The following is a 26,781-nucleotide window of genomic DNA, read 5'->3' as shown; positions in this document are numbered from 1 at the left end:
TTTCAAAAAATTATAAATTTTGAAAGGTTTTATTTCAGAAACTACTAGATGTACAGAGACAATTCTAGTCTCGTATTGTAGCAAATTTAGTCCACTTTAAAAACGTCCTGAGAAGGCACTATTAAAAACTAGTCCTTTAGGGTTATAATCGCCCAAATCTAAAAGAAAACCGAAAATTTCGCAGGTTTTTCGATATTTGACAAAGTTGCGTTCGGCGCTCGAAGTCACAAACTTGTGTTATTCATTGGGCCAACATCATAAACACGTCTGCAAAAAAACAGAACTACCGGTCTTAACGCAAACGCGAAATGTATAAAATTACTGTATTACTTGCAGACCTCGCATCTAAATATATTTGGTCATGATATTTTGAGTTTTATTCACCAGTTAGCGATTTCATCAAGATGTATAGCTTTATTGAATTATATTTGAGTGATATAAAGTTAGAATGTAACTGTGAGATCCTCGTATTTCAACCCGTACAAGATTAGAACCTTTTACATGTAATGTCATTGAGTTTTTCTTTATTGATTTAAATGCCATCTAAATGAGTGGCCATCTAAACCTTACGGTCACGTGATCGCGTTACGCTGTCTCGAGTTTATCATTTTTTCCCCACCTCAAAAAGTGCCCAGCGCCGCTAAAGAAGTTTTCACATCAATAATTAAACTAATTTATAGTAATAACCGTCGTGTTTGTTTGAAGGAAGTGATTCTGTCTCGGTTCAGCGGAGCGGTGTCCGTGTGCAACATAGAGGACATGGTCAACATCCTCGGCAAGAAGCCCGAGTTCTTCCAAGGGGCCCCGAGGGTAAGGAAACCTATTTCACGATACAATGTCCCGTCCATTGCGCATGGTCGCTTTCCTACAGGTTTCCTAGTACACTAGTAAAAATATGGGTGCATATTACTTAGTCAAAAATGTGTCCCATAGTTCATAATTCCAAAGTTGCTTTTCGGTGAAGGAAAACATCGTGAGGAAACCTGCATACATCTGCGAAGAAATTCAAAGGTGTATGTGAAGTCCCCAATCCGCATTGGGCTAGCGTGGGGACTATAGCCCAAGCCCTCTCGCGCATGAGAGGAGGCCTGTGCCCAGCAGTGGGACGTATATAGGCTGAAATGATGATGATGATGAGTTCATAATTCGCTGACATAAGAGCTATGGGACATATTTTTGAGTATGATGTGTACATCCATATTTCTACACTTAACTGTACAAAATTACCTTAAACACTAATATAAGCGTGACTGTAAAAAAATAATAAATTTCATCTCCATCTAATGACAACGGCGAATCAACCCACCAACCAACCAAAAACCAACTGTGTATCCCTTCCAGACAAAACAGATTGTTCCAATTCCATTTGGCCAACTTTTAGAAATCGTGAAACACGCATAAACATATTCCCACGAATTACGAACCAACCTCCCCCTTCAAAATTTTGTATGAATTTGGGATTGTAATTGTTGCACTTATGCAGGTGACAATGGCGCACGCCGGAACGTTCATGGTGCTGGAATGCGAATCCAACGTGCTGCCGTCCAAGAGAGCTCGTAGCGACGACAGTGTGAGTACCTAGATTAAATATCCCTCACGCGTGAAGTATCGTGAGTCGTTTGGTCATATTAATATGAAAGCAAAACAAAACCGGGGTGCAAAAATAATGAAAAGCGTGACACGAACAGATCATAGGTGACACGTTAATTTTTTGGCCTATTTTCGATCAATCGACTTATAAAGTAAAAGCTCTCTTTTTTTATAAATTGGATTATTAATTTATAAATCAAAGATGAATGCCCAAGGCAAACGAAAGATGCTGTGCTGAATGTGACATCAATACATGAGTGTAGGCGTTTTTTATTTTAAAATTTTAAAGCTCTCATTTTTATGCTAAATTTATGATTGATCAACATTCTTATTTGTATTTCAGCTGGAAATGGTACAAATCGAGCCGGATACTGAAGACACAATGTTAGATCTGACTCGGGAGCTGTTCAAATCCATCATGTTCGCTATAACGGACATGGAGACTTTCCAACCTCGGCCTCGAAGGGTCACAGTAGTAGCGCGCGTGTATAGACTACTTGGAGTTAGAAGCACTACACCGCAAGAGCTGTTTTCTAGAAAGGTAGGAAAGGTGCCTGCCTCATAGTGGACTGAAAATCAGGATATAAAAAAAATTGCAATTGCTTCTTAAATATGTAATAAAATGTGCAATAGTGTAGGTATTATTGGTTTCTAGATCGAGAGCGGCAACTACACTGAAGCCCTGGCCTTGGCGGAGGAGTTTGCACTTGATAGTGACTTGGTTTACCAGCAGCAGTGGCGCAAGAATACCGTTTCCACAGATGCTATACAGAAATACCTGGTAAATATACAACACTTATTAACCTTATGAATGGCCTAAATCATATACGAAATTGTCACCCAAAATATAAACCTTAAACGAAAGCATGAAGGAAGGTTAGGTTAGGAAGGTTTTTTGTTATCTGATTGTATTATCTACAAAAATGCACCCTTATCCCGATAGGCGACGTATAATAAAAAAATCATCTATAATACTATATTTTAAATGTTTATAAAACAGAGTAAAGTGTCAAAGAAGATCTGGGCTGTGCACCAATGCGTGGACCGGCTGCCCGAAACCTTACCGGCTGCCAAGGAGCTACTACACTTCGGCCTCAAGTTGACCAACAAGGAGATACTTAATGGTAAGGATGTATGCACTATTTCTCTCTCTCATATTAGCATTCAACCCGCTTACATATACATAGGCTATTTATACATAACTTTTATTGATGTCAACTTCTTCTCCGAGCGAGACCATGGGGATAAATTTTGTCCAAATCAGTTCAGCAGTTTAAGCGTGAACAGGTAACAGACAGACACACTTTCGCATTTATAATATTAGTAATGATGTACTGAATTCGTAATTTCTTTTCAGAAATAAACAAGGATAAAGAGGAGAAGATAGAAGACCCGGATCTGATAGAGTTGTCAGACCTGAACGCATACACCAGCGAACTGCTCCGCTGCCGCCATGTGATGCTGTTCTATAGGCAGCGCGTCTCGCTCTATGAGGTAACTATAAACAAGGATAAAGAGGAGAAGATCGAAGACCCGGATCTGATAGAGTTGTCAGACCTGAACGCATACACCAGCGAACTGCTCCGCTGCTGCCATGTGATGCTGTTCAATAGGCAGCGCGTCTCGCTCTATGAGGTAACTATAAACAAGGATAAAGAGGAGAAGATCGAAGACCCGGATCTGATAGAGTTGTCAGACCTGAACGCATACAGCAGCGAACTGCTCCGCTGCCGCCATGTGATGCTGTTCAATAGGCAGCGCGTCTCGCTCTATGAGGTAACTATAAACAAGGATAAAGAGGAGAAGATCGAAGACCCGGATCTGATAGAGTTGTCAGACCTGAACGCATACACCAGCGAACTGCTCCGCTGCCGCCATGTGATACTGTTCTATAGGCAGCGCGTCTCGCTCTATGAGGTAACTATAAACAAGGATAAAGAGGAGAAGATCGAAGACCCGGATCTGATAGAGTTGTCAGACCTGAACGCATACACCAGCGAACTGCTCCGCTGCCGCCATGTGATGCTGTTCAATAGGCAGCGCGTCTCGCTCTATGAGGTAACTATAAACAAGGATAAAGAGGAGAAGATCGAAGACCCGGATCTGATAGAGTTGTCAGACCTGAACGCATACACCAGCGAACTGCTCCGCTGCCGCCATGTGATGCTGTTCTATAGGCAGCGCGTCTCGCTCTATGAGGTAACTAATGATATGTTCAAATTATTGGGTGTCTTTTAGAAATAAATGACCAGAATTCGAACCTACGATGTTTTACCAGGGGTGCGAACCTCCTGATTTCGGGCTCCGTTCGGCTCAGCATTGTTCCGAGCAATTAGGGTTGACACAACTTGACGTCCCATTGCGTGCACGACCACAGATAAGATAATGGCTTGAATTTTGACAACCCTGAATAGCCGAAAGGGATAGTGCCATATATTTAAAAAGGGATGGCATGATTCGACCCTGAACCGCTGTCAAACTTCGGTTTTGTAGGAAGTTTCCTTTCTGTACGGTAGTACTATTACTTATTCTGTGGTTTTCCCACAAGGGAGCAATTGTATGCCTACTGGGACTTGAAGCACAACAATAGTAATAGTACATTATTGTCGAGGCTCGGAAGTAGCTACTTGCAGGCTGAGGATTCGTTTTAAACGGACGACCTTGGGAGTCCGTTTAATTGAATCCGAAGCCAGCAAGTAGCCTTCCAGCCGAGTCATATATAGTGCTTTTCTCAAAAATGGTGCAAGAAATATAAATATCATAGAAATATTTTACAAAAGCAACGTTCTTACGTGTATATTTTCACAGAAAAAAATAGAAACAATTGAAAAAATTAGCTTTGCCGCCTTTTTATTTTTTTTAATAAAAAAATAGAAGTGTATTTTTCTGCCGAAAATACGTCAACCTATTTGAGACAGCTAAATAGTCGCGGTACTAATCATCTGTTTGGCTGTTTAATGGGCCTGTGCCTTCATTTGATATGACCATTTCAACTTTTAAAAAGTTTGGAACTCGACAAATAATGGAATTTGTATACAACATTGCAGTCCCAAAATCGAGACTGCAATGTTTTTAACTTTTTAATTTTTGACTGACCATAAACTATGCGCTTCGCGACCTATTTTTTAAACGGCAAAGTCGACTTTGCCGTCCATTTTTGAGAAAAAGTACCTTGTAATTTTGCAATGTTATGTGGATTTGTTTCTAAGGGCTGAATCTTTTTCTTTGCAAAGCGTAAAATGTGCTTGGTTAACATTTCGAAAAAGGTAAAGCATTTTTTTCTACCAGGCAATACTCCGCTGCGAGAAATCCACCTACGTAAAGGACGAATACGACCGCCTCCGCGCCAACAGCCTCGTGCACAGCTCCATAGAGCTCGCTAAAGAAGGCCGCATAGAGGCGCTCACTTGTCTATGGCCGCATATCAAGACTGTGCCCATGCAATTGGCAGTACTGGAGAGCTTGCCAGAGACAATCAACCCGATGGACTATCAGCACCTGTTGCCGGTGGAGAGGAAGTCGGAGTGGATGGAGAGGAGTCCGGTGAAGGTGGAAGAGTATGAGAGTGATTGGTGCAGGAAGGAGATCTTTAGGTTGGTATTGAGGATTTTGACTTCTGGCATAGGATATAGGGAAAGTTGAAAAGGAAAAATCCTATCGAAACTTGATGCTTTCGTGTTATTTGGTTACTCCCATTTTAATTGTAATTTCCTGAATATTTGTCGTAAAATTTTGAAATGCGTCTTATTGCTGGAATTTTGATTGCATTTTGTTGTTGATTTCTAAATTATTAATGGTTTCTAATTTGTTTAGATCAATTTGGAGCTCGAACTGGTCTGAAGATAGCTCGCCGGACTCGGAGACGGCCGCAGCTAACGACGATATATCCCAGTGGTATGTCAACTTCTTACATGGTTATCGTAGGACCCTAGCTGTTTTGTACTCCTATAACTCTTTTTTGGTTCGAAGCACATTGAAAACGCCTCTTCATCAGAAATCAAGTGTTAAGCTAAAGTGACACATACAATTTCGATAGATTGAGTGAATCAAAGAAGTAAAATCAAATTCGCTAATTTGCTTTAATTTTATCACACTAAAAAGCCATTTAGAGCGAAGTATAACACATTGTACACCATATTAAATATTGTACACCATAAATATGGTAGACTGCGGAAAAGGACTTGTATCACCATTAACATCTTTTATATTTGTACCTGTGGTCTGACAATAAATAATTTCATTTCATTTTCATTTAATTTTTTTTCATTTCATTTTTTTTTCATTTCATTTCATTGTGTAAATATTTCATAAATACGACAGGTACGATAAACGCGCGCGAGAGATCGAAGCCAAGAGCGGTCTCGCGTCCCACGCGCTAACTCTCGCCACCATCGCGGCCGAAGCTGGTGGCGTACCTGGTCTGGACACCCTCATCTTCCACCTTCTGACCCTGGATGTACTGCTGTACGACCTGAATGTGGAGGGGGTGACACTGGAGCAACTAGAGAAGCTTAGCGCGCTGGAAACTTGTAGACTGCTCATGAAGATGGTAAGACTTCGTGCAGGCCTTAAAAGGCGGACCATTGCCTAGACTGTATTCTCTGATCTGCCAAAAGCGGCCTCGCGCTAACTCTAATAGCCACCATCGCGGCTGAGGCCGGCGGCGTACCACGGTTGGAACCTCCCATCTTCCACCTTTTGACCCTGGAGACGGATGGACCTTACAGAAGCTTAGCGCGTTGGACACTAGCGGCTTACTTATGAAAATGGTGTCTTAGGACTTAAGCTCTGGTTTCCTAGGATAGCGGTGCCGTCATATAACGGCCGTAATATTACGGACGCAAAAAGAATGTTCCTTCAATGACAGCCCTCTAGGAAACCGCACCATTTTGTTTACGTAGACAACGTTCTAGTGACGTCATGTGTCCGCAATATTACGGCCGCTATATGACGCACCGCTATCCTAGAAAAACGGAGCTTTAATAAATTTAAATCTTATACATTTACATGGCAATAAAAAGTGTAATTCTAATCAAGTTATTTTTCCACAGTCAACGCCGAAAACGTTCGTGGCCGACCTGAAGCAGTTCGTGATCCCGTTCCTGAAGCGATACGAGACCCTGACGAAGCGCGCCGACTGCGTAGTTCAAGGACTCATGGACTATTTGGAGAGCGTCAGTGTGGACGATCTATCCTCAATTTTGCTGGTAAATACTAAAATCATTATTTTTTAGCACAAGGCCGCAAGGGCAGGATCGCCATGTGAGGTGGGGCGTTAAAGGAGAACTCGTTCAGTACTAAATATAGGTTTATTCTGATATATGATGCCTATGCTAGGGTATATATACGGTACATTGGAGTGCGTGCGTGTCATATATGGTGCACACTACAGAGCCTTTTTTAAAGTGAAACAATGCCCAATAGAATATATTGTTTTAAACATACACGATTTTCGCTTAGGATTTAAACTAAAACGATATTTTAACAGAAACTATTTTTGAAATAAAGAGCAAAATATATCACGTTCGAAACTTCAGGATAAATAATAATAAGACGTGTTTCCCGTGAAATCCGTAATAAATTGTGTGCCAGTTACAATTTATTCATTTTTGGTCTGCGTTTAGAATCAATATTCCGACGGTTACACATTAGATTTATTCCCCAGGTGCTACAATCTCCGAACGAGTTTGAGCTAGACGTCCGCACGCATCTCGATCTGGCAGAGAAGTGCTTGTACGCGTACAACGGGACAGAACAACTGGACAAGGCATGCGACCTACTTGACACTATATTAAAGGAGACGTGAGTATTTACGTATTTGAAGCTAGTTGATACTTTTTTTACATAAAATGGGGTCCTAATTAAAGTTTGCGACTAGGTATGTATACAATGGCACAGAGCACTAGTGATTTTATTGATACCATCCTGTGCCGATTTCCGATCCTAATATCGCTTCGTCATGGCGGTTCGTAGGAACCGCCATATATGTATTTCCGCGGGAGTTTTCAAGTAGAAGCTGTAACATTTCCCGATCCGCTTTAGTTATTTGGTGGCGCACTAATACATCTAAATGAATGCTATACAATCGAAGAGATTAATAAGCAGTATCACTCTAGGAACAATGACCTTCTCGATTCCACGATTAAACATTATTCCGCTAAATGTCCAAATAGTCTTTCGGTATTATTTTCAGAATAAAGTGTTGTCTGTTTTCAGCGACGGCAGCATTTCTGAAAGCGAGCTGATCCGCCGATGCGCCGAACTAGAGAAGCTAGTGGCCGCTAGCAGCCTGATCAACTGGAGGGGGGTGCGGGTCACCGTTCAAGAGTTGAAGGAAATGCCGCGCGACAAGGAGAGGGCGAGGATGCTGCTCGCCAGAGTGGCCAGAGACAAGTGAGTACAGTTGTAGTGCATAATTGTATTCCATCGCATTTTCTCGGAAACGTTCGTATTTTTCATGTTACTTCAGTCAACGTCAGTACTTTTTGTACCGAGACTGACTGAAATAGCAAGACATGTTCGTACGTTTCCGTGATGTGACTACATATGTACGTCAGTTTGATTGTAGCGGTGGAGGTATTGGGGCCATTTTTACTTTTTGTTGTACATAAGTTTTTTACACTCTTTCGTTAAATCGGAGGAAGTTAAATCGAATCCTTACTGGTCAAATCAGACAAATAGGCGGGCCGATGAATAAGAAATTTATGCGTTTCCTGTCAAGTAGCTGTTAGTAAAATTCTATTTTTATCAATAAAGATTGAATTGAGTAGAATCTGAAATATTTTTATTTCAGAAACCGCGAAGAGAAATGGACGCAGCAGGAGTGGGAGAAACTGCTGAAGGACTTGCTGGAGTTGCAGTCGACTTTACTCACCTGTGTCAGCAAGGAAGAGGTTTATGAGGTAAGATTTCTCTCCTATGTTTATCTTGGGTTTAAGTTAGGGTTTTACAATGTGAGTTCAAAAGTAAAATATTAAAATACATATTAAAACAATATAAAAATTTTACCTTCCAATAAAATTGGTATTATGTTTCCTTCCACGTCGGATATCTTCATTGAGAGAGCAACGCGATCGTTGACCGATAGGTGCCGCTAGCGTCTATGTAGTCGCTCCGCCCCACGCAGCGACGTAGTTCCGCTTCCTTCCTGCCAACCATTGCTCGCTTCACGCTGCTCGCCGCGGCCATGTCATTGTTGAGGAGAAGTACCGTCGGCATAAAAGTAGCCTAGAAGCCTGCCAGTAAGGCATTACTCAGATATCCGACGTGGAAGGAAACATAATACCAATTTTATTGGAAGGTAAAATTTTTATATTATGTGTTCCGTTCCACGTCGGATATCTTCATTGAGACCTGTTTATTATCTCCTGGTGGCGAGTCAGCGGGCGCGCAAGCGTAAGGGCTACTGTCACCTACTGTCATAGAACTCAGAGAAAGAATAAATATATACGACATATTGCAACCCATGAAATCACAGTGACTCGTTATAATGATACATTACAGGAAATATTATAAATATTAGAATTTAAATTGTAATCCCAGGTTCGAATCTGACGTTAAACTGGTTTGAGAGATTTCTCATTCGAAATCGCTTCCGAACCGCAGAATCTCGGCGAGTCATGATCCCAATTAACTTAAGCCAAAATATCGCTAAGTGGATAGTTTTCCAGCCACTTTAGTTATCAAGTACATCGTGTATCGAAAGCAATCGTAGGCGAGGCCGGCTTAGATGAGACTGTGGCTGAAATAAATAAGCGCAGTGTCCCCTAACATTTGTGTAATTCTCGCAAGTTGACGTACCCAGGCTACCTACTTACTGGGTCTATACATTATTCCGGAGCTTCTAAGAGTCAAGTCGGTAAGACACGTTATCTGGTTTAGAGCCGAATTTCGGACACAAAATAATAGCGTGAAAGTTAACTATGCAATTACCCGGGCTACAGTGTAGTAGACTAAGGTCATTGACCCTGCGGTCTGATGCTAACAGCAAATGTGCGGCAGCTCTTCTATCGTACTTCTTCTAACGTACCTAACGTTGTAGGGCTATTCAAATTAGGGCAAGTAGATTTCTCGCGTCCCAAGCTGGTGGTTTGGGAGGCGCTGGTCTCGCTATTAATGGCGTTGGAAGAAGGCATAGTGTCCGATAGTGGTTCACATACAGCACTTGTTACAGGCTTATGAACAAGTATCGTTCTGAAAGCTAACATGGACAATAGAAATAGATGTCTGAGATAGCTCGCTACTTCACTGGGTATTAGAGGTACCTGGCAGTCGATCTTATTTTTGATGCACCATGAAGACCATTTCTACATTGTGGGCATACAGGCGGCCTAGACAAGGGGACGATCTAGGGAGTGCTCCCGTTACTGGTTTTCAATACAAACATAGTACCGGAACCGGGAATACCCGGTTCCTCCATATTAGTGAGACAGTGACAGTTGCGTCTCGTTCGCTACGTAGCGTTAGCCCTTGGCATGTTGCATGCATGCGCCAGTCACGCCAGTAGGTACATCACAGCGGACGTCACTCCTGATCTCGCCAGCTCGGTGTTGGAGCGTCCTATCTGACAGGAGCTACGCCTCATTCTTAAGGTCGTTGACTCGTAAGAGAGGGCGGTCTGATGCTGTGTTCACTAGGACCGCCAGTAAATTGCAAGCTTACCACAGCTGCGTGAAGGCTCTCCTTATCACGCCGTCACAGTAAACAGACTAGGCTGGGAGGTGGAGACATCCATACCAAGTCGTATCACCGGCAGCTGCCAGACGCGACGTGGTAGCAGTTCAGAGTCTGTTAAGAAATACCGTGACACAGTGCGAAGGTTCTCGAAAGCGGAGGCTGGCCAACAAGGCGCCTATCAGGCGAAGATAGTCTCGGCGGCTTCTGGGCGTAGCTGCCACTCGGGCGCGCAGTGACTTCTTGATAAACCGTCGCCCTCGGGGGTTGTACTGACCTGGTAAGTAGCAAGGAACCAGCGCGACCTGTAGACGATCTGCTGGCATCAGCAGTTTTTGCGACAGCCGTGGTAACGGAGGGGATGTAGTGTCGCCGTCGTTTTATGTATACTGTAGTGGTGCGGTTGTATGTTTACACTTCTGTCGTCAGCGCTGCAGATGTGGCCCGTTAACGGTTACTCTTCACTGAAAGGGCCTTACCTCGTACATTGTCTACCAATATTGGAGATTGTAACGGAAAGCATGCATAAGATGAGGGAGGAAGTGGCGCGAGGCTTCGTGTTGCTGAGGACTGCGAAGGTGTCACCTTCCTCCATGAACTAAAGTTTGCGAGTTTGAGACGGAACAGGAGGCGTTGAGTCTCATTTCTGCGAGAAACTCGGCAGCAAGGCAGGCCTGTATGTCGCGAAAAAGAAAACTTTCAATCGGGGTGTTGTGCCGCGTGTCCCACGTGATGTCTAGGAGCGTGATAGTCTGATTCGCTTTATCCGAAGAAACACCCTATATCGAGCTAGTATAGGGGCATGGTCGCATGCTTTTAAGGAAATCGAACTAATGAAATCAAGTCTAAAATCGATTTTGGCGCTTGCGTAACAAAACTGTTTCGATAAAGTCGAAGACAGACAGATGTAAACTGTTGGAGTCCTCCTGGCCCCTTTCTCTTAGCACCGGAAACTCAAGCTTGTTCAGGCGCAGCGGGTTTATTTATCCCATTTTGTTTATTATGGGCTTGGCGCACGAGAAAGACTTTGTAGGACGGAACTTAAGCTGGAGAGCGCAGGCAAGCATAGATAATTATGTGAAGTCTGCAGACCTTTTCGATGCCTTTCACCTCGGTTTTGAGCGGTCGCACAGGGCCTTGTCGCTAGCTGTTCTCCGGTTGGATCACTCCATGGCCTCGAGAAGTCGTAGGAACCTCGAAGCGGCACGGCTCCTCGTCGATCAGCACCTTTATGAAGCCCGGGAACGCGACGTATTTTCCTCTGAGTATCGACATATCTTACCGCTTTCAACTCCGGGCAGTCGAGCCACGCAGGACGAAGCTCCTTACAACCTTTTCTGCCGTCGCCGGAGGATTCCTTAACCGAAAACAAGAGCTTAGCGGTCTGTTCGTGCTGTGGCACCATAGCTATAGGCGCCTGAGTACTTCAATGGGACCATGTGGACAGGACAAAACTGATACTGAGGCGCCCATCAGCAGGCAGCATCGGCGGCAGGTAAGTTCGCGGTGGTATTCTTCTATTCTCGAACAGAACATGGGCGCCATTGCAAGGGACGACATCGTCGTGGTTGCAGCATAGGTGGACAGCATCGACGTGATTGTCGGTGCCATCATGGCAACCGCCGCCGCTCAGGAGGCGCCGGTGCGTGAAGCTAGAGGCGCCATCGTGGCGGCCGGCTCGGGAGGCACCGGTGCGTGAGGCCGGGCGGCGCTATCATGGCGGCCGCCACTGGTTCGGGAGGCGCTGGTGCGTGAGGCGAGGACCCATCGTGGCGGCCCGCTCTAGAGGCGCTGTCGCGTAAGGCGGGCGGCTCCATCGTGGCGGCCGCCGCCGCCGGCTCGGGAGGCGCCGGTGCGTGAGGCGAGACGCGCCATCGTGGCGGCCAGCTCGGGAGGCACCGGTGCGTGAGGCGGCCGCCGCCTGGCTCGGGAGGCACTGGTGTGAGGCGAGAGGCGCCATCGTGGCGGCCAGCTCGAGGCGCCAGTGCGCAAGGCGGTGGTGCCATCGTGGCGGGCGGCGCCGTTGTGGCGCCCGCCACCGCCGGCTTGGGACGCGTCGGTGCGTGATGCGAGAGGCGCCATTGTGGCGGCTAGCTCGGGAGGCACTGGTGCGTCGGCCACCGTAGCCAGGCTCAGGTGCGTGAGGCGAGAGGCGCCGTCGTGGCGGCCAGCTCGATAGGCGCCGGGCCGATGGCTGGTTCGTAGTTGCACTCATCATCACGGCGACACTGCTGCCCTCGGCGGCGCCATCGTGGTGGCCACCACCGGCGCGTAGGTGCGGCACCACGGAGCGACGTCATGACGGACGGCAGCCAACGCGGCGATCGTCGCTATACTCGTAGCGTTTCCACTGCTTCCACGTAACTTACCTTCCTTCCACTCGAGCAGTCGGGACGCAGAAGCGGTCGCCAGGACGGGATAGACAGGTCCACTATCCACCCGCGCCGCGACCGCAGCAACAGGAGCGGGCGTGTGTCTCTCGGAGTCCCGCGGACTGGAAGCGCCCGCAGCCACAGGAGCGGGCGAGTGACGTCTGTGAGGTGGGACGTAAAGGAGAACTCGTTCGTACTGAATATAGGTTTATTCTGTCTTAAATAACAAGTACAAGCCTTTATATACTAAGCTATGCACGTGTGTGGGTAAGGCGTAGTACACACACTACACCTTCCCCCTTAAAAATAAAAAAAAATATTATTCTTGAATACAAACATAATGATCTATTTTTTTTTTATATAAATGAAGAGTAAATAGTATACAATTAAGAATAGAAATAGAAAACACAGGAAATAAAACAATAAAAAATAATTAAATTGATAAAGAAACTAAATTACATGCAGTAACTTTTACAAAAACAAGTGTGTGTAGATTAAAAGAGCAAACTTTTAAAATCGAAAAAAGAATATCTGGCAAGCGGATAATTTCAATTCGTTAAGATACTTATATAAAAATTCAATGAACGATTACAAATTTTAATAACAAAGGTCTTTAAAAAAACAAAAAAGGTATTTCGCTTTTAATATTCCATCTACATGTTCAGGATACAACACAATAATACAAGTACAATATTCTTATTAAAACTAAACGATAAGATACAGAATTAAACACAATTGATTGAATACAAGAACTTAAAACTACAGTAGGTATTCTTTTTATAATTTTTCTCATCCAAAAGTATTCGTCAATACATTTCATAGTCCAAATGTTACGTACGCGTACATGTGTGTTAGTTCCTAGGTACCTTGAGATAACTCTCATAATCATAATTATTTCAGTAAGTATATTAATTAATTCACTTGCAAGTCTTATTTTTAAGTAATAGACGTCTTTATTTCATTTATTACTTATATAATAACATTCATTTAATCGTGCATCTAAAGCGTGCCTCTCTTTTTTTTTGGCAAGGGTACACAACGCATTTATTTCCATGGTCGGCCGACCTTAAAATATATATATATTTATTAGCTCAGGATACAAGGAAATTTAATTTAAAGCGCGCACACATACTATTTTTGTACTCATTACACAGGCAGTTCTTTTAACACATCCTTACATCATAACCTTCCATGTGTCCAAGGAGTCTCCACAATTGATACTCGACCGAATCATGGTCAGACATCCAAGGATTCCGTGCCTGCCTTGTATCCTGGCGTACCCTTGTTACCCTAATCGCTCAAGGCCGCCTCTCGGGCCACCGAAGATGCGATAGGCATATTTAATTAATTATCTTTCATATTACCCTCTGTCAAAAAAAAAACATTCATAAACCAAGCACATAAACACAATACCATAAAACTTCAACAAATAAGAATTTCAACAACTCTTAGTTGATCAGGCTAATCGTTCTTCGAAATACTTATCTGCTTCAGTTTACCCGAACTTCACTAACGCGCCATTTAATATCAATCAAATACCATCTCCATTATTCCAACCAAAATCCAGGTATACTTAGAAAACCTACCTCAGACCTATTCCTTTCTATCTCACCTCATATACTTACATACAATTACAAACTGTAATAAAACCTCTAGCCATAAAATCCAACGTCAAAACAAATCAAAACATTCCTATGCCTTATTAATATAAACTTTTTGTATCAATTTCCATTCCTATACTTATCAATGATTTTATCTTTTCGTAAATATCTCCTGTGACTCGATCTCCTATATTTTTTTTTACTTTAAAATTATTTTTACAATGTCATTTACCGTGCTTATTATTGTTCCATCCGTGTAAAAATATTATCGTCAAGTCCAAACAAAAAAAATCTTAAAATCTTGACTAAAATCTTAAATTTAAACACATAAATAATATCCATTTAAGTACTAACATTTTAACTTAACATGGTTAAAAGTCGGCATGTCTCTATATGTAATCATTAAGTTTAAATACGACAAAATTGAAATAATCTAAATTGTTGCACAATACATTCATAAGACATTATGTTGAAACTGAAATTCGAGATGTAATAACAGAAGCTACATTCCAATCCCTTTTATGTGAACTCGCGCCGCGGATGGCACGCCTTACTTGTACAGTTGTACACTATGACGAATTTTGTATCTAAGTGCAGAAATAATCTATTGTTAAGTGTAACAAATAAAATAAAATTACGAAATGCTAAAATATGATTAAATAATACTTTTAATTTACATGGAGCTAGGAAATGAAATGAATATGTGCCTTTCTTTTAACCATACTATTATTTCGTTATTAAGCAGCATACTTATTTAAAATATGAAAGAAAAAAAAAAGAAATATTAAGCCACATCTTTAAATTATACGTTAGCACCAAATTAGGAAAAATAAAAAAAAAAGTAAACTTCATTTCCATGAAAGCAATAGCTTACATAATGTCACTTATTTTAATTTTAATTATTTAATAAAAGAAAAGAAATGTAAAATAAGAAATGACAACGAAAATAACACTATACTTATTTAACACGAGAAAAAAAAATGGTCAATCAACTGTATATAACGTAACACCACACTGTGTACCGCACCTGCCTTTGAATATCTCACGATTACATTTCCACCTTGTTCTCGACTCCAACTCCGGCAAGGTCAAGTCTGGGGTCCGGGACGCGAACAAGCTCCCGGCTGCAACTTCCAAGTTTATCAGCGGTTTTTTTTTTATTTTATTATAATTTTTATTTTATTTAAGTCCATTTTCACATTTGTCTTTTTGCCACGTCTAATTTTAAAATACTTATTTAGGTATTTTTTTGCATTTGCACTAGGTACTTGTCCACGTTGCATACAATTTAATTGTTATAATTAGTCTAAACTTTTCACATTCACTTTTTGTATTACGAGTATTAGTCTTTTTATTACACTGAATGTTCCAATATTTTCACCAAGGCCAGTACTTCTGGCTGGCGCAGCGCGCCGCCAGTGCAGCGCAAGGCCGCACTGGCAGGGTCGCCATGTGAGGTGGGACATAAAGGAGAACTCGTTCGTACTGAATATAGTTTTATTCTGTCTTAAATAACAAGTACAAGCCTTTATATACTAAGCTATGCACGTGTGTGGGTAAGGCGTAGTACACACACTACAGTCTCTCGGAGTCCCGCGGACTGGAAGCGTCCGCACCGCGACTGCAGCAACAGGAGCGGGCGCGGACTGGAAGCCTCCGCACCGCGACTGCAGCAACAGGAGCGGGCGCGGACTGGAAGCGTCCGCACCGCGACTGCAGCAACAGGAGCGGGCGCGGACTGGAAGCCTCCGCACCGCGACTGCAGCAACAGGAGCGGGCGCGGACTGGAAGCGTCCGCACCGCGACTGCAGCAACAGGAGCGGGCGCGGACTGGAAGCGTCCGCACCGCGACTGCAGTAACTGGAGCTGGCGCGGACTGGAAGCGTCCGCACCGCGACTGCAGCAACTGGAGCGGGTGCGGACTGGAAGCGTCCGCACCGCGACTGCTCTCGCGGACTGGAAGCGTCCGCACCGCGACTGCAGCAACAGGAGCGGGCGTGGACTGGAAGCGTCCGCACCGCGACTGCAGCAACAGGAGTGGGTGCGGACTGGAAGCGTCCGCACCGCGACTGCTCTCGCGGACTGGAAGCGTCCGCACCGCGACTGCAGCAACAGGAGTGGGTGCGGACTGGAAGCGTCCGCACCGCGACTGCTCTCGCGGACTGGAAGCGTCCGCACCGCGACTGCAGCAACAGGAGTGGGCGTCCCGCGGACCCCGCACCGCGACACCTCGGGCTCCGGCCCGCAGCGTCGCGGCGTCTCGGAGTCACCTTGGACGACAGCAGAAGAAAGTCGACGGCGCCGGCGCGCGGGGGCCGACCTCCCCTGAGCCCCTGTCGCGTCGCAACTAACGACACGAGGTACTCCCAGGTTAATACGACCTGCCTGAGACCCGTCCTTTAGTGTCGAAGTAACTTCTGAACGCCAATAAAACTAGAATATCATTAAACTGGCTCACCGGATGGTTCGAGACAATCCAAACCTCCTTATCGGCGAAGCGCGGCACCCGGCAGCGGCGCGCGCAGGCTGTCCGCCTCCGCCCCCGCCGCCCGGGCGCCGCCCCCGCCGCCGCCGGCACGATGACCGCACGCTCCCTCTCCGATGCGGAGCGACTTGCGTTACCACTTGTTAACGAAAACCACTGACGCACTTCCTACTTCGATCTCGAAAATGCGAGTTAACGGTAACGATTTTAGCAGCATGGAAAGAAATTAATTTAGCAAGAAAAAAGTGGGTAGAATCGAAAAGCACCGTTCGATGACTTCGATCGCGAGACCGCCAAAAGCCTAATAGTAGCGATCTCTGCTATATCTCACTATTTAATCGACCGAGTTTTGGATCGGAAATGTTAAAGCACCATGCTGCAAAAATATACGCAAAAAATATTTGCGGACCATCGGTCAGACGGTCGACGAAACAATGACATGGCCGCGGCGAGCAGCGTGAAGCGAGCAATGGTTGGCAGGAAGGAAGCGGAACTACGTCACGGCGAGGGGCGGAGCGACTACATAGACGCTAGCGGCACCTATCGGTCAACGATCGCGTTGCTCTCTCAATGAAGATATCCGACGTGGAACGGAACACATAATACAAAGTACGTATAAACACATTATAAAAAACCTAACCTAGGGCAAGGTCCAAGCTGCCGGTAGTCAGGGACGCAGATAAAGAAGAACCGATTTATTATACGCGCTTCGCTCTGCTCCTCGCGCTGCCGCGATGTCGCCCGCTCCGGCCACATACTGCCCTACTCGGTCCTTAGACGCGCGCCAAAAAACTGACAAAATAGGGATGGTGGGCATGACGAGGAGCTTAACGAGCGGCATGACGAGTAGCGCGGCCATACTACGTCTCTGCCTGCCCATGCCACTCGTCGAGTATGTGGTCGGGGTATAATGGTTCTTCTTTTCAGATCTACGCGTCATCTCTCCTGACTTCCGGCGACGAGGCCAGCATCAAGCTAGCTTCAACAGTATTATCCTGCGGCGGCGGCACACCCTCGCGCCTCATCCCCCCCGCGCGCTCGGCGCAGCTGGCGGCGGCGTGCGCCCGCGAGTACTTCAACTCCAGCGGGGAGCTGCGCGAGCCGGCGCTGCAGCGAGCCAAGTCAGTATATAACAAGCTCGCGTCCACAGTGCTGTCGTGCGGCTCATCCCCCCCGCGCGCTCGGCGCAGCTGGCGGCGGCGTGCGCCCGCGAGTACTTCAACTCCAGCGGGGAGCTGCGCGAGCCGGCGCTGCAGCGAGCCAAGTCAGTATATAACAAGCTCGCGTCCACAGTGCTGTCGTGCGGCTCATCCCCCCCGCGCGCTCGGCGCAGCTGGCGGCGGCGTGCGCCCGCGAGTACTTCAACTCCAGCGGGGAGCTGCGCGAGCCGGCGCTGCAGCGAGCCAAGTCAGTATATAACAAGCTCGCGTCCACAGTGCTGTCGTGCGGCTCATCCCCCCCGCGCGCTCGGCGCAGCTGGCGGCGGCGTGCGCCCGCGAGTACTTCAACTCCAGCGGGGAGCTGCGCGAGCCGGCGCTGCAGCGAGCCAAGTCAGTATATAACAAGCTCGCGTCCACAGTGCTGTCGTGCGGCTCATCCCCCCCGCGCGCTCGGCGCAGCTGGCGGCGGCGTGCGCCCGCGAGTACTTCAACTCCAGCGGGGAGCTGCGCGAGCCGGCGCTGCAGCGAGCCAAGTCAGTATATAACAAGCTCGCGTCCACAGTGCTGTCGTGCGGCTCATCCCCCCCGCGCGCTCGGCGCAGCTGGCGGCGGCGTGCGCCCGCGAGTACTTCAACTCCAGCGGGGAGCTGCGCGAGCCGGCGCTGCAGCGAGCCAAGTCAGTATATAACAAGCTCGCGTCCACAGTGCTGTCGTGCGGCTCATCCCCCCCGCGCGCTCGGCGCAGCTGGCGGCGGCGTGCGCCCGCGAGTACTTCAACTCCAGCGGGGAGCTGCGCGAGCCGGCGCTGCAGCGAGCCAAGTCAGTATATAACAAGCTCGCGTCCACAGTGCTGTCGTGCGGCTCATCCCCCCCGCGCGCTCGGCGCAGCTGGCGGCGGCGTGCGCCCGCGAGTACTTCAACTCCAGCGGGGAGCTGCGCGAGCCGGCGCTGCAGCGAGCCAAGTCAGTACATGCCAGTGGAAAATATGCTGTTGGCCTTCGAACTGGCGAACGTTCTCCTGCGGACAGGAGGACTCCCTAAACGAACCTCTGTTGGCCGCTCCGGGCCTTCGGTCTTAGGGAGCTCGGCCGTCGGCCTTCGTGGGCCTCGACTATTCGCCATCGGGCCTCTGGCCCTGTCACTTACTTATTAGGACACTTTATCCCTCCTCTCGGCTCCCCTTCCTACAAGGGCGACCACAAGCCCGAGTACTCATTTTTAGGGTTCCGTACCCAAAGGGTAAAACGGGATCCTATTACTAAGACTTCGCTGTCCGTCCGTCCGTCCGTCCGTCCGTCCGTCCGTTCGTCCGTCGGTTCGTCCGTCCGTCCGTCACCAGGCTGTATCTCACGAACCGTGATACCTAAACAGTTGAAATTTTCACAGATGATGTATTTCTGTTGCCGCTATAACAACAAATACTAAAAACAGAATAAAATAAAGCTTTAAATGGGGCTCCCATACAACAAACGTGATTTTTGACCAAAGTTAAGCAACGTCGGGAGTGGTCAGTACTTGGATGGGTGACCGTTTTTTTTTTTGCTTTTTTTTTTCGTTTTTTTTTTGCATTATGGTACGGAACCCATCGTGCGCGAGTCCGACTCGCACTTGTTTTTCTCATTTATTATTACGGTAAATTAACCTTAAATATTTTTTTTTTACGACGTGAAAAGCAGTGTATAACTCGGGCATAAATGTCCATTTTATACTTGCCCGGTTTTAGGTCGTCGGTAAATTGCATCGGATATCGGATAAAATACTAGGGAGTACTTAATGCTCTTATAGTATACTTCAGTAAATGACTAGTCGAGTGGCGACCATGAGGGGAGAAGCGCCCTCAAAGTTGACCCCAGATGCATTGGAACGACGACATCAAAAGGACTGCGTGGAAGAAGTGGCTCTAGGCCGCACAGAACCGCGACGAGTGGCGTCAAATGAAGGAACCCTACACCCGAAGGGTAGAAAAGGGCCAAAAAAAGAAAGAGAAAGAGAGAGAGAGAGTATACCATTTGACAGTTTAGTAATATTTTCTTTTACAGGTGCGCTTTGTCCCTGATCCAAGACGAAAACGAAGAGATACAGAAGGAGTTGGACCTCATCGCGTCGCTGGAAATACTGAGCGCTTTCAACTTGGACATACTTCCCATTCAAGGTAATTAAGTTATTTGAAATACTAGCGACCCCCCGGCGACCTGCCCGCGACCCTCAGTCATGGGTGGACTTGAAAAAGGATAAAATAAAGTATAATTCCAGTTTAAATGCGCTAGCAACTAATACGTTTGAATTCGGTGCCAAGCCAAATTTTTACAATATTGGTTAATACTCCTAAGCAAATAACTTATCGAACTTCACCAGGGTTGGCATTTGGTTTGACGGCGTGGGCGTGTTGACGCTTTTAAGATTTGGCTTGGCACCGACTTCAAACGTATTAGTTGTTAGCGCATTTAAAACGAAGTGATACTTTATTTTATCCTTTTTGAAGTCGGATTTACTTTTTCTTTTAGATTAATTTATCATTTAAAAACCTTGTGCGGGTTGCGGGTTGGCGGTGATGTTAAAACGTCCGGAGAGTAGTAGCAAAAGGGGTTTATTGTATTACAATGTTCAATGTTAGAGTTTAAAATGTTAAATAATGTTAAGTCTAGAATGTTATAATGTTAGTCAAAATTGTGAATGTTAATGTTTCGAATGCACCCGGTCGCGATGGTCCCGAAAAGTGCACTAAAAGTAATTTTAGTGTAAATGATTGAGGTAATGCATCTTTTGCTGACTAGACGCACGCGCCGCACGAGGCTTAAAACGTGTTAAGGTGCATTGCACCGAACATCTTGACGGGGGCAAACGATGAGATGGGATGAGTTGCTAAGATATTTAAGTGGTACAAGAATGATCAACAATGTTTCTAAATCTATGTAATTAATTTCTAAATGATGTTTGTCGGAACACTGGCGAGCAACTTCTGTCCACTTGTTTCAATTCAATGTTTTCAAGTTTATGTGTTTTTAGTTCGCCTGTGCGAAGATAGATTGACGCTGATTGAGAAGTGTCTGCAGTCGGACCCGAACGCTTACATGGCGAGCAGCAAACTGTTGAAGCTCGCCAAGTTACTGCGAGTCGCCGGTGACGACGAGCAGGCCAGGTAATTATATAATTTTTTTTATGTCAATGGAAATAAAGTAAGGATGCTAAGTAAGAAGAATTTCGTATTCATTGACCTACCAGTTCTTATGTATATCGGACTGTGCAATTATACTGTTGTTCCGCATATGATCTCGGCGGTTAATGATATTGAATAGGGTATTTTCCTACTAGTCAAATCAGTTACTTTTTTAGAACTGTCAAAACGATTTGCTAATATGGAATTTATATGAAACATTACATCGTGACGTCACGGTCAACTCGCCTGCTTTTTATATTTCTATCCGATTTATTAAATAGAACTTGTGTTTAAAAATAACTCCTATCTGTGTTTTTCTAATAATTATCTGGTGCTTTATTGCATGCATGGTGTAAAATAATTTATTTTAAATACAGTATAATACCCTATTTGTAGGGTCGATCTCGCTCACGTCTCCTTATAATTACCTCGTATTTAGGTTCCGTTAATTTCTAGTCGAGTTGCTTTTTACGAAACTTCAATCAAGTTATAACTTTAAACCGGAGCGCTAAGGTGTTGAAATTCGGTTAATATTTATATAAATGGTTAGGGAAGGGCTCGTCCTGCAACTCGTGGCGTCGGCGGCCATCTTGGCCGGCGCGGGGGGCATGGCCGCGGCCGCGGGCGCCGCGCGCCGCCTCGCCGCGCTGCGCTGCGCTCCGGCCGCTCCGTTATTAGCGAGTGTAGCGAGGAGTGCCCACGCCCATGCGGATACTAATGCCAGGAGGGACTTGTATGCCGCCGCCGCTACCTATGCCGACCCGAAGGCTATTGAAGAGATTCTGAGAGACAGGTGAGTCTTTACAATGATCATAATCATAATCATTTATTTGCACATAAAAAGGGTTTTACATAAATGTGTTATATAGTTACATGTCTAAGCCTTTTTAGCTGTTTTTGACAGCATGCAAATGGGTCCTTATAATACATTAAATTTGTACTAAATAAGACTACCTTAAATTAACTTAATTACTAACTACATTAACTTAAATTAAACTAAAATAGAATGCACAATAAGTTAACTTTACAATATAGGTACCTACACGTACAGTCCCAGCAATTGATAATTAAATAATTGAGTATGTCATGGTAGTAATGAAACTAATAAAATATTTATAATATAAATTTGACGAAAATTAATTTTATACATTATCATTATCATACGCAATAAATTCATTAACAGAGTAAAATGTTTTTGCCAGTAGCCATTTAAAAAGCGCTGTTTTAAATTTAGTATATGGCAGATCTTTTATATGCTGCGGTAGCTTGTTGTATATGGTGACACCCATGCAATAACAGTTTTTCTTAAAAGCAGCAGTTTTTTGCATAATTATTGGGAAGGTCTAGTATTGTCTCTACAGAAATATCACGAGTCGTCGTCGTTTATTTTGTGCATACTTATTTTGTGCATACTTATTTTGTGTGATATAGAAGAAAGATTTTCTTTCTCTTTTAATCGAACGAGCGAGCGAAGCGAAGTAAAGTTCTTACATTCAACTTGGAACACACGGCTGGCTAGGGGCACGTCCCGGCATTTCGATGTTTTTAAGAGGATAGTTTGATGGACAATAACTTAAGTAAAATTGGACTAATTTAAATGAAATTGGGTGAACGTATAGTTCAGGCATTATATTTTAGTCATTAAATTTTGAGCAGGCTCGATCAAGAGATTATTGTGCTAGAAGAGCTTGGAAGGCTAAAAAGCTATTTGTGAGGGGTCTTGCTATTCTGGTCAACTCATTTGCAAGAAAGCATAGTCGAGTTTGGTATCAAATGAAAGTGCACGGTTTACATATTTATAATATTGTTTTATTTTAAAGTAATTAGCAAGATAAAAACGAAATAAAATAAACATAATATTAGTATTTGACATTTGACAAGTAAGATTACGGCTTACCACAGATACAGTTTATTTTAATCTCTATGGTGAAGGGCTCCACAGACCTTGCAATAAATTGCACGCGATTTTCGATCCATTGCCGACTAAGTAGCACTGCATTCAATTGATATTTTTGGCGAACCGCGAGTTCTCAGTTCAGGGAGAACTACTAGTTGTATAGTTAATTCGAATAAATTAAGTTGTAAGTCTTATAACCCATTATTTTGTTCAGACTGTCCCTTGAGCTGGAAGGTCTGCAGCAGACGGCGGCGGCGGCGCGCGAGCACGCGAGCCTGGCGGAGCGCTGGCCCTCTACTGACGACGAGTTTGCTGACGCTATCACCACGGTCAGTCTCAACCTTTTGTCTCGCACCAACTTCATTATAAACTAGAATTAATCGGATCCCTTTGTTTGACATAATTATTGCAAGTCATAATGTAATGATTGTCAAATTTAGTCATAATTTTAAAACCGTTAACTTTTCAGGATTTTCGTAAGGTTATCCTATAGATACGTTAGGTTAGGTTTGATTTATGGCAATCCTGAGAAATTACTCGTTTCTGAGAAATACCAAATTATGACTAACGAAAATACGGACACAATACATTATTAGGACTTAAAACTTTATGGGGGACAATAGAGAAACTTTATGGAAGGAAAATAGCGTGCCAGAAATTTTACATATAAATTTTTAAAGATTTGTTGCATAATTTTGCCAATGTAATCTAATAAACAAAACAACGTAACGAACTAACGGTAAAAAAACGTTGACATAGCGAGACAGCACTCCAAATTTTTATGAAAGATAGTTGTAAGCAACTTTGAACTTTAAAAATATGTGACAAAGTCCATTATTTAAACTTAAAGCTTTTCGTGTGTGTTGTAGCCCGTGATCGAGAAAAAGGACCTGGTGGCTCCGGTTGATAAAAAGGTGCCGCTGTTCAACTATCTGCTGGACACGTTCCAGAACAAGCTCTCCGGGGGGTAAGTTTCCCATTTCGTTTATAGATTTTTTAAATAACTGGATTACTAAATTGATTAGGCATTTTCTATTATTTTAAATTGTAGGTTTTTTTTTGTCTCTTTTTATAACTTCATAATATGATTTGTTTTGTTTTATTGATATGGCTGTGATTTTAATTTAAGTGTGTGTTCTTAATTAATTAGGTATTTACTTAGCAAATAATAATTTTCAGTTGGAGTATGAATGATAGAAATACATGGTGTTAAAAAGTCCTGTTCTGTTATTCATAAATAATTCCACTTCAATAAACGATGCTCCCGAGAGATATGCGCGAGTTTTTATTATAAATACTTACATTTAAATCATTCTCAACGTCTTTGAAATCAAGTTGAATTAAAAAAACTGTTTCTTTAGGTCCATCCTTCTCTTAGAGAAAGAAGAATATTCCTATTGGGATAGCCGACAGAACATATCGTAAGTTGTTTATGTGTTTTCAGCGACACTAAGTCTCAACCAACCGACGCATCCGACCACTCCATCTACTGCCAAGAGTTCTACCGCACCCTGTACCCCGAGCACAAGACTTCAGACAGCTACTACGACTACACCACGTTCAGCGCCCCCAACCCGCACGAGCAGAGCGTGGCCCAGGCCGTGCTCAAGTGGTACTACGTGCAGAACTGTCTGGACAACTGTACACCCCATCTCGAGGGTGAAGGTACACATATGATTATTTATTTATTTAAACTTTATTGCACATAAAATTATAAGTACAAATGGCGGACTAAATGCCGTAAGGCATTCTCTACCAGTCAACCTCTAGGCCAAAAAGATACGGTTGGTAGGTACTATATCACAGTATTACTGTACTCTGTACGAACACAAACAGACAATGGTACCCTTAGCGGGTAAACTTAGAGGAATTTATTTGGTATTTAATTATCTTAACTGGATCAGTGCGTGCGTTAGAGTCTGTGCGGAAAGAGAAGAGTCGTGGAATGTATCGGGCCCCACACATTCCACGACTCTTCTCTTTTCGCACAGAGTGTAACTTCCGTCCGGTTACTGTCCCGCGCTGATATATTCACATTTACTTGTTATTATTTGAACAGTGGTCCAGCGCGTAGCGGAGGAGCTCCTGAGCAAGGACACGGCGCTGAGCGTGGCGTGCCTGCTGCGCGCGCGCACGTGGCCGCGCCGCCCCTCGCGCGCCGCCGTCAGCGCCGCCCTGTACGCCACCGTGCTGGAGTGCTCCGCGCCCGACCTCAGGGACAACGTCTACCTCACCAAACCGAAGCAGGTCAATATATAAGTCACCGATAATACAACAGAGCATGGCTCACCCCGTCCTCGAAGGTCCCACGTCCAGAACTGTCTAACTGCACGACCCATCCCGAAGGTGAAGGTAACTATTGTACAGCTACACCTTTTAATATTCCAGATCCTATCTGGACTGGACGTGGATACATTGCATATCTATGTTATCTTCCTTACAATTTTACCCGCTTTACAAATCCTAGATTCTGGGGGCGCGTGTATTTGAAGAATGGGGACCGTGCGCGTTGGAGGGTCTGTCATCTTGTGGCCTGAATCGGAAACATAAACATGTACATTGCCAAAGCAAGTGCTACCGTCTACCGTTCTCATACGTTTTCTTGTGCATAGTTGGTTCTGCCATCTTGTGGGCTACGTTGGAAGCATAAACTTCACATTTATGCCTCGCGCCAATAATCTGACGGCTCCTATGCTGCCCCCTAACTTCATACAGGCGCCCTATAGTTCTAATCTTCTTCACTAACTGAAAGCAACAGTCGACTTTAGACAGTTCCACTAAAGGAACTCAGTTCACCTTTACCCCACACACACCTTTATTTCATTTCAGCTAGCCCGAATGACACTAGAAAGTCAGAACGCGTCAGACGAGCAAATGGAAGTGATCCGCCGTTGCCTCGCCAAGCTGAGCGGGTGTGGCGAAGTGGACCAGATCAAGGCACTAGGCGTTAACGTGAATGGATTACTGTTCTCGGCTGACCCTGACTACCGCCAGGAGATTGTTTACCGGCTCGCTAGGTAACTACATCTCAAAAATAGAGTCATAGATGTTTTCAGAGTTCCTTAGGCAATATACAACCTACCTATAATGGAGCCAGAAATGTTCCGGGGTGAAGATCAAATTATATATTTGATATATCACTTCATTTGATAATGATATTCAGGACAATGGCGTTTATTAAAAGAATGATTTTAGAATAAATATTTAAAACTGTTTCTAATTTTCACCAAAAAGGTCGCCTTTGGTGCGCCTTTGAAAGTTCCTTGGCAGCCGGCAAGGTTTCGGGCAGGCGGTCCACGCATTGGTGCACAGCCCAGATCTTCTTTGACACTTTACTCTGTTTTATAAACATTTAAAATATAGTATTATAGATTATTTTTTCTTCCACGTCGCCTATCGGGATCAAACATTAAGGGTGCATTCTTGTAGATAATGCAATCAGATAACAAAACAACAACAACAACGAACGAAAATTCATTAACATATAAAGCAGTTCACTGGATTTCCGATATGTCACTTGAAACACACTTCGAAGTCTGTGGTGTCTTAATTCCCGAATTACAATTAACTATAATTAGTATGTACAGAACGCCTGACAGTGATTTAGATGTATTTATACAAAATCTAGAGTTGCTCTTATACAAATTAACATTACGTTCACGGAATGCGGCCAAAAAAATAGTAATTGCAGGCGATTTTAACATTGATGTATTAAAAAATGACAGAGTTTCAAAATTATTTAAAACAACATTAAAAAAATATAACCTGAACCTGACTATTGCAACCCCCACTAGAATATACAAACAATCTTGTACTTGTATCGACAACATCGTCACGAATTTTAAT

The 26,781-nt window shown here is 44.5% G+C and overlaps 1 protein-coding gene across 1 annotated transcript in view; it reads left to right on the top strand.

Annotated features, from left to right (window-relative positions):
* Positions 1 to 26,781, top strand: part of LOC134790219 (NBAS subunit of NRZ tethering complex-like) — a 55,673-nt gene that overhangs the window by 6,021 nt on the left and 22,871 nt on the right. The window contains exons 9-30 of the mRNA XM_063761054.1: positions 706 to 810; positions 1,484 to 1,570; positions 1,934 to 2,131; positions 2,246 to 2,371; positions 2,591 to 2,714; positions 2,948 to 3,084; positions 4,879 to 5,183; positions 5,404 to 5,484; positions 5,911 to 6,139; positions 6,642 to 6,797; positions 7,256 to 7,392; positions 7,807 to 7,983; positions 8,384 to 8,492; positions 17,649 to 17,842; positions 19,921 to 20,033; positions 20,888 to 21,020; positions 21,589 to 21,831; positions 23,150 to 23,264; positions 23,805 to 23,902; positions 24,380 to 24,600; positions 24,995 to 25,182; positions 25,765 to 25,952. Of these exons, the coding sequence (XP_063617124.1) occupies positions 706 to 810; positions 1,484 to 1,570; positions 1,934 to 2,131; positions 2,246 to 2,371; positions 2,591 to 2,714; positions 2,948 to 3,084; positions 4,879 to 5,183; positions 5,404 to 5,484; positions 5,911 to 6,139; positions 6,642 to 6,797; positions 7,256 to 7,392; positions 7,807 to 7,983; positions 8,384 to 8,492; positions 17,649 to 17,842; positions 19,921 to 20,033; positions 20,888 to 21,020; positions 21,589 to 21,831; positions 23,150 to 23,264; positions 23,805 to 23,902; positions 24,380 to 24,600; positions 24,995 to 25,182; positions 25,765 to 25,952 (3,464 nt within the window). The remainder of the gene's footprint in view (positions 1 to 705; positions 811 to 1,483; positions 1,571 to 1,933; positions 2,132 to 2,245; positions 2,372 to 2,590; positions 2,715 to 2,947; positions 3,085 to 4,878; positions 5,184 to 5,403; positions 5,485 to 5,910; positions 6,140 to 6,641; positions 6,798 to 7,255; positions 7,393 to 7,806; positions 7,984 to 8,383; positions 8,493 to 17,648; positions 17,843 to 19,920; positions 20,034 to 20,887; positions 21,021 to 21,588; positions 21,832 to 23,149; positions 23,265 to 23,804; positions 23,903 to 24,379; positions 24,601 to 24,994; positions 25,183 to 25,764; positions 25,953 to 26,781) is intronic.

The sequence above is a fragment of the Cydia splendana genome, chromosome 4 (assembly GCF_910591565.1).
Source record: "Cydia splendana chromosome 4, ilCydSple1.2, whole genome shotgun sequence".
NCBI lineage: Eukaryota > Metazoa > Arthropoda > Insecta > Lepidoptera > Tortricidae > Cydia > Cydia splendana.
The sequence above is the reverse complement of the archived record's forward strand: the minus strand, read 5'-3'. Positions and strand labels throughout refer to the sequence as shown.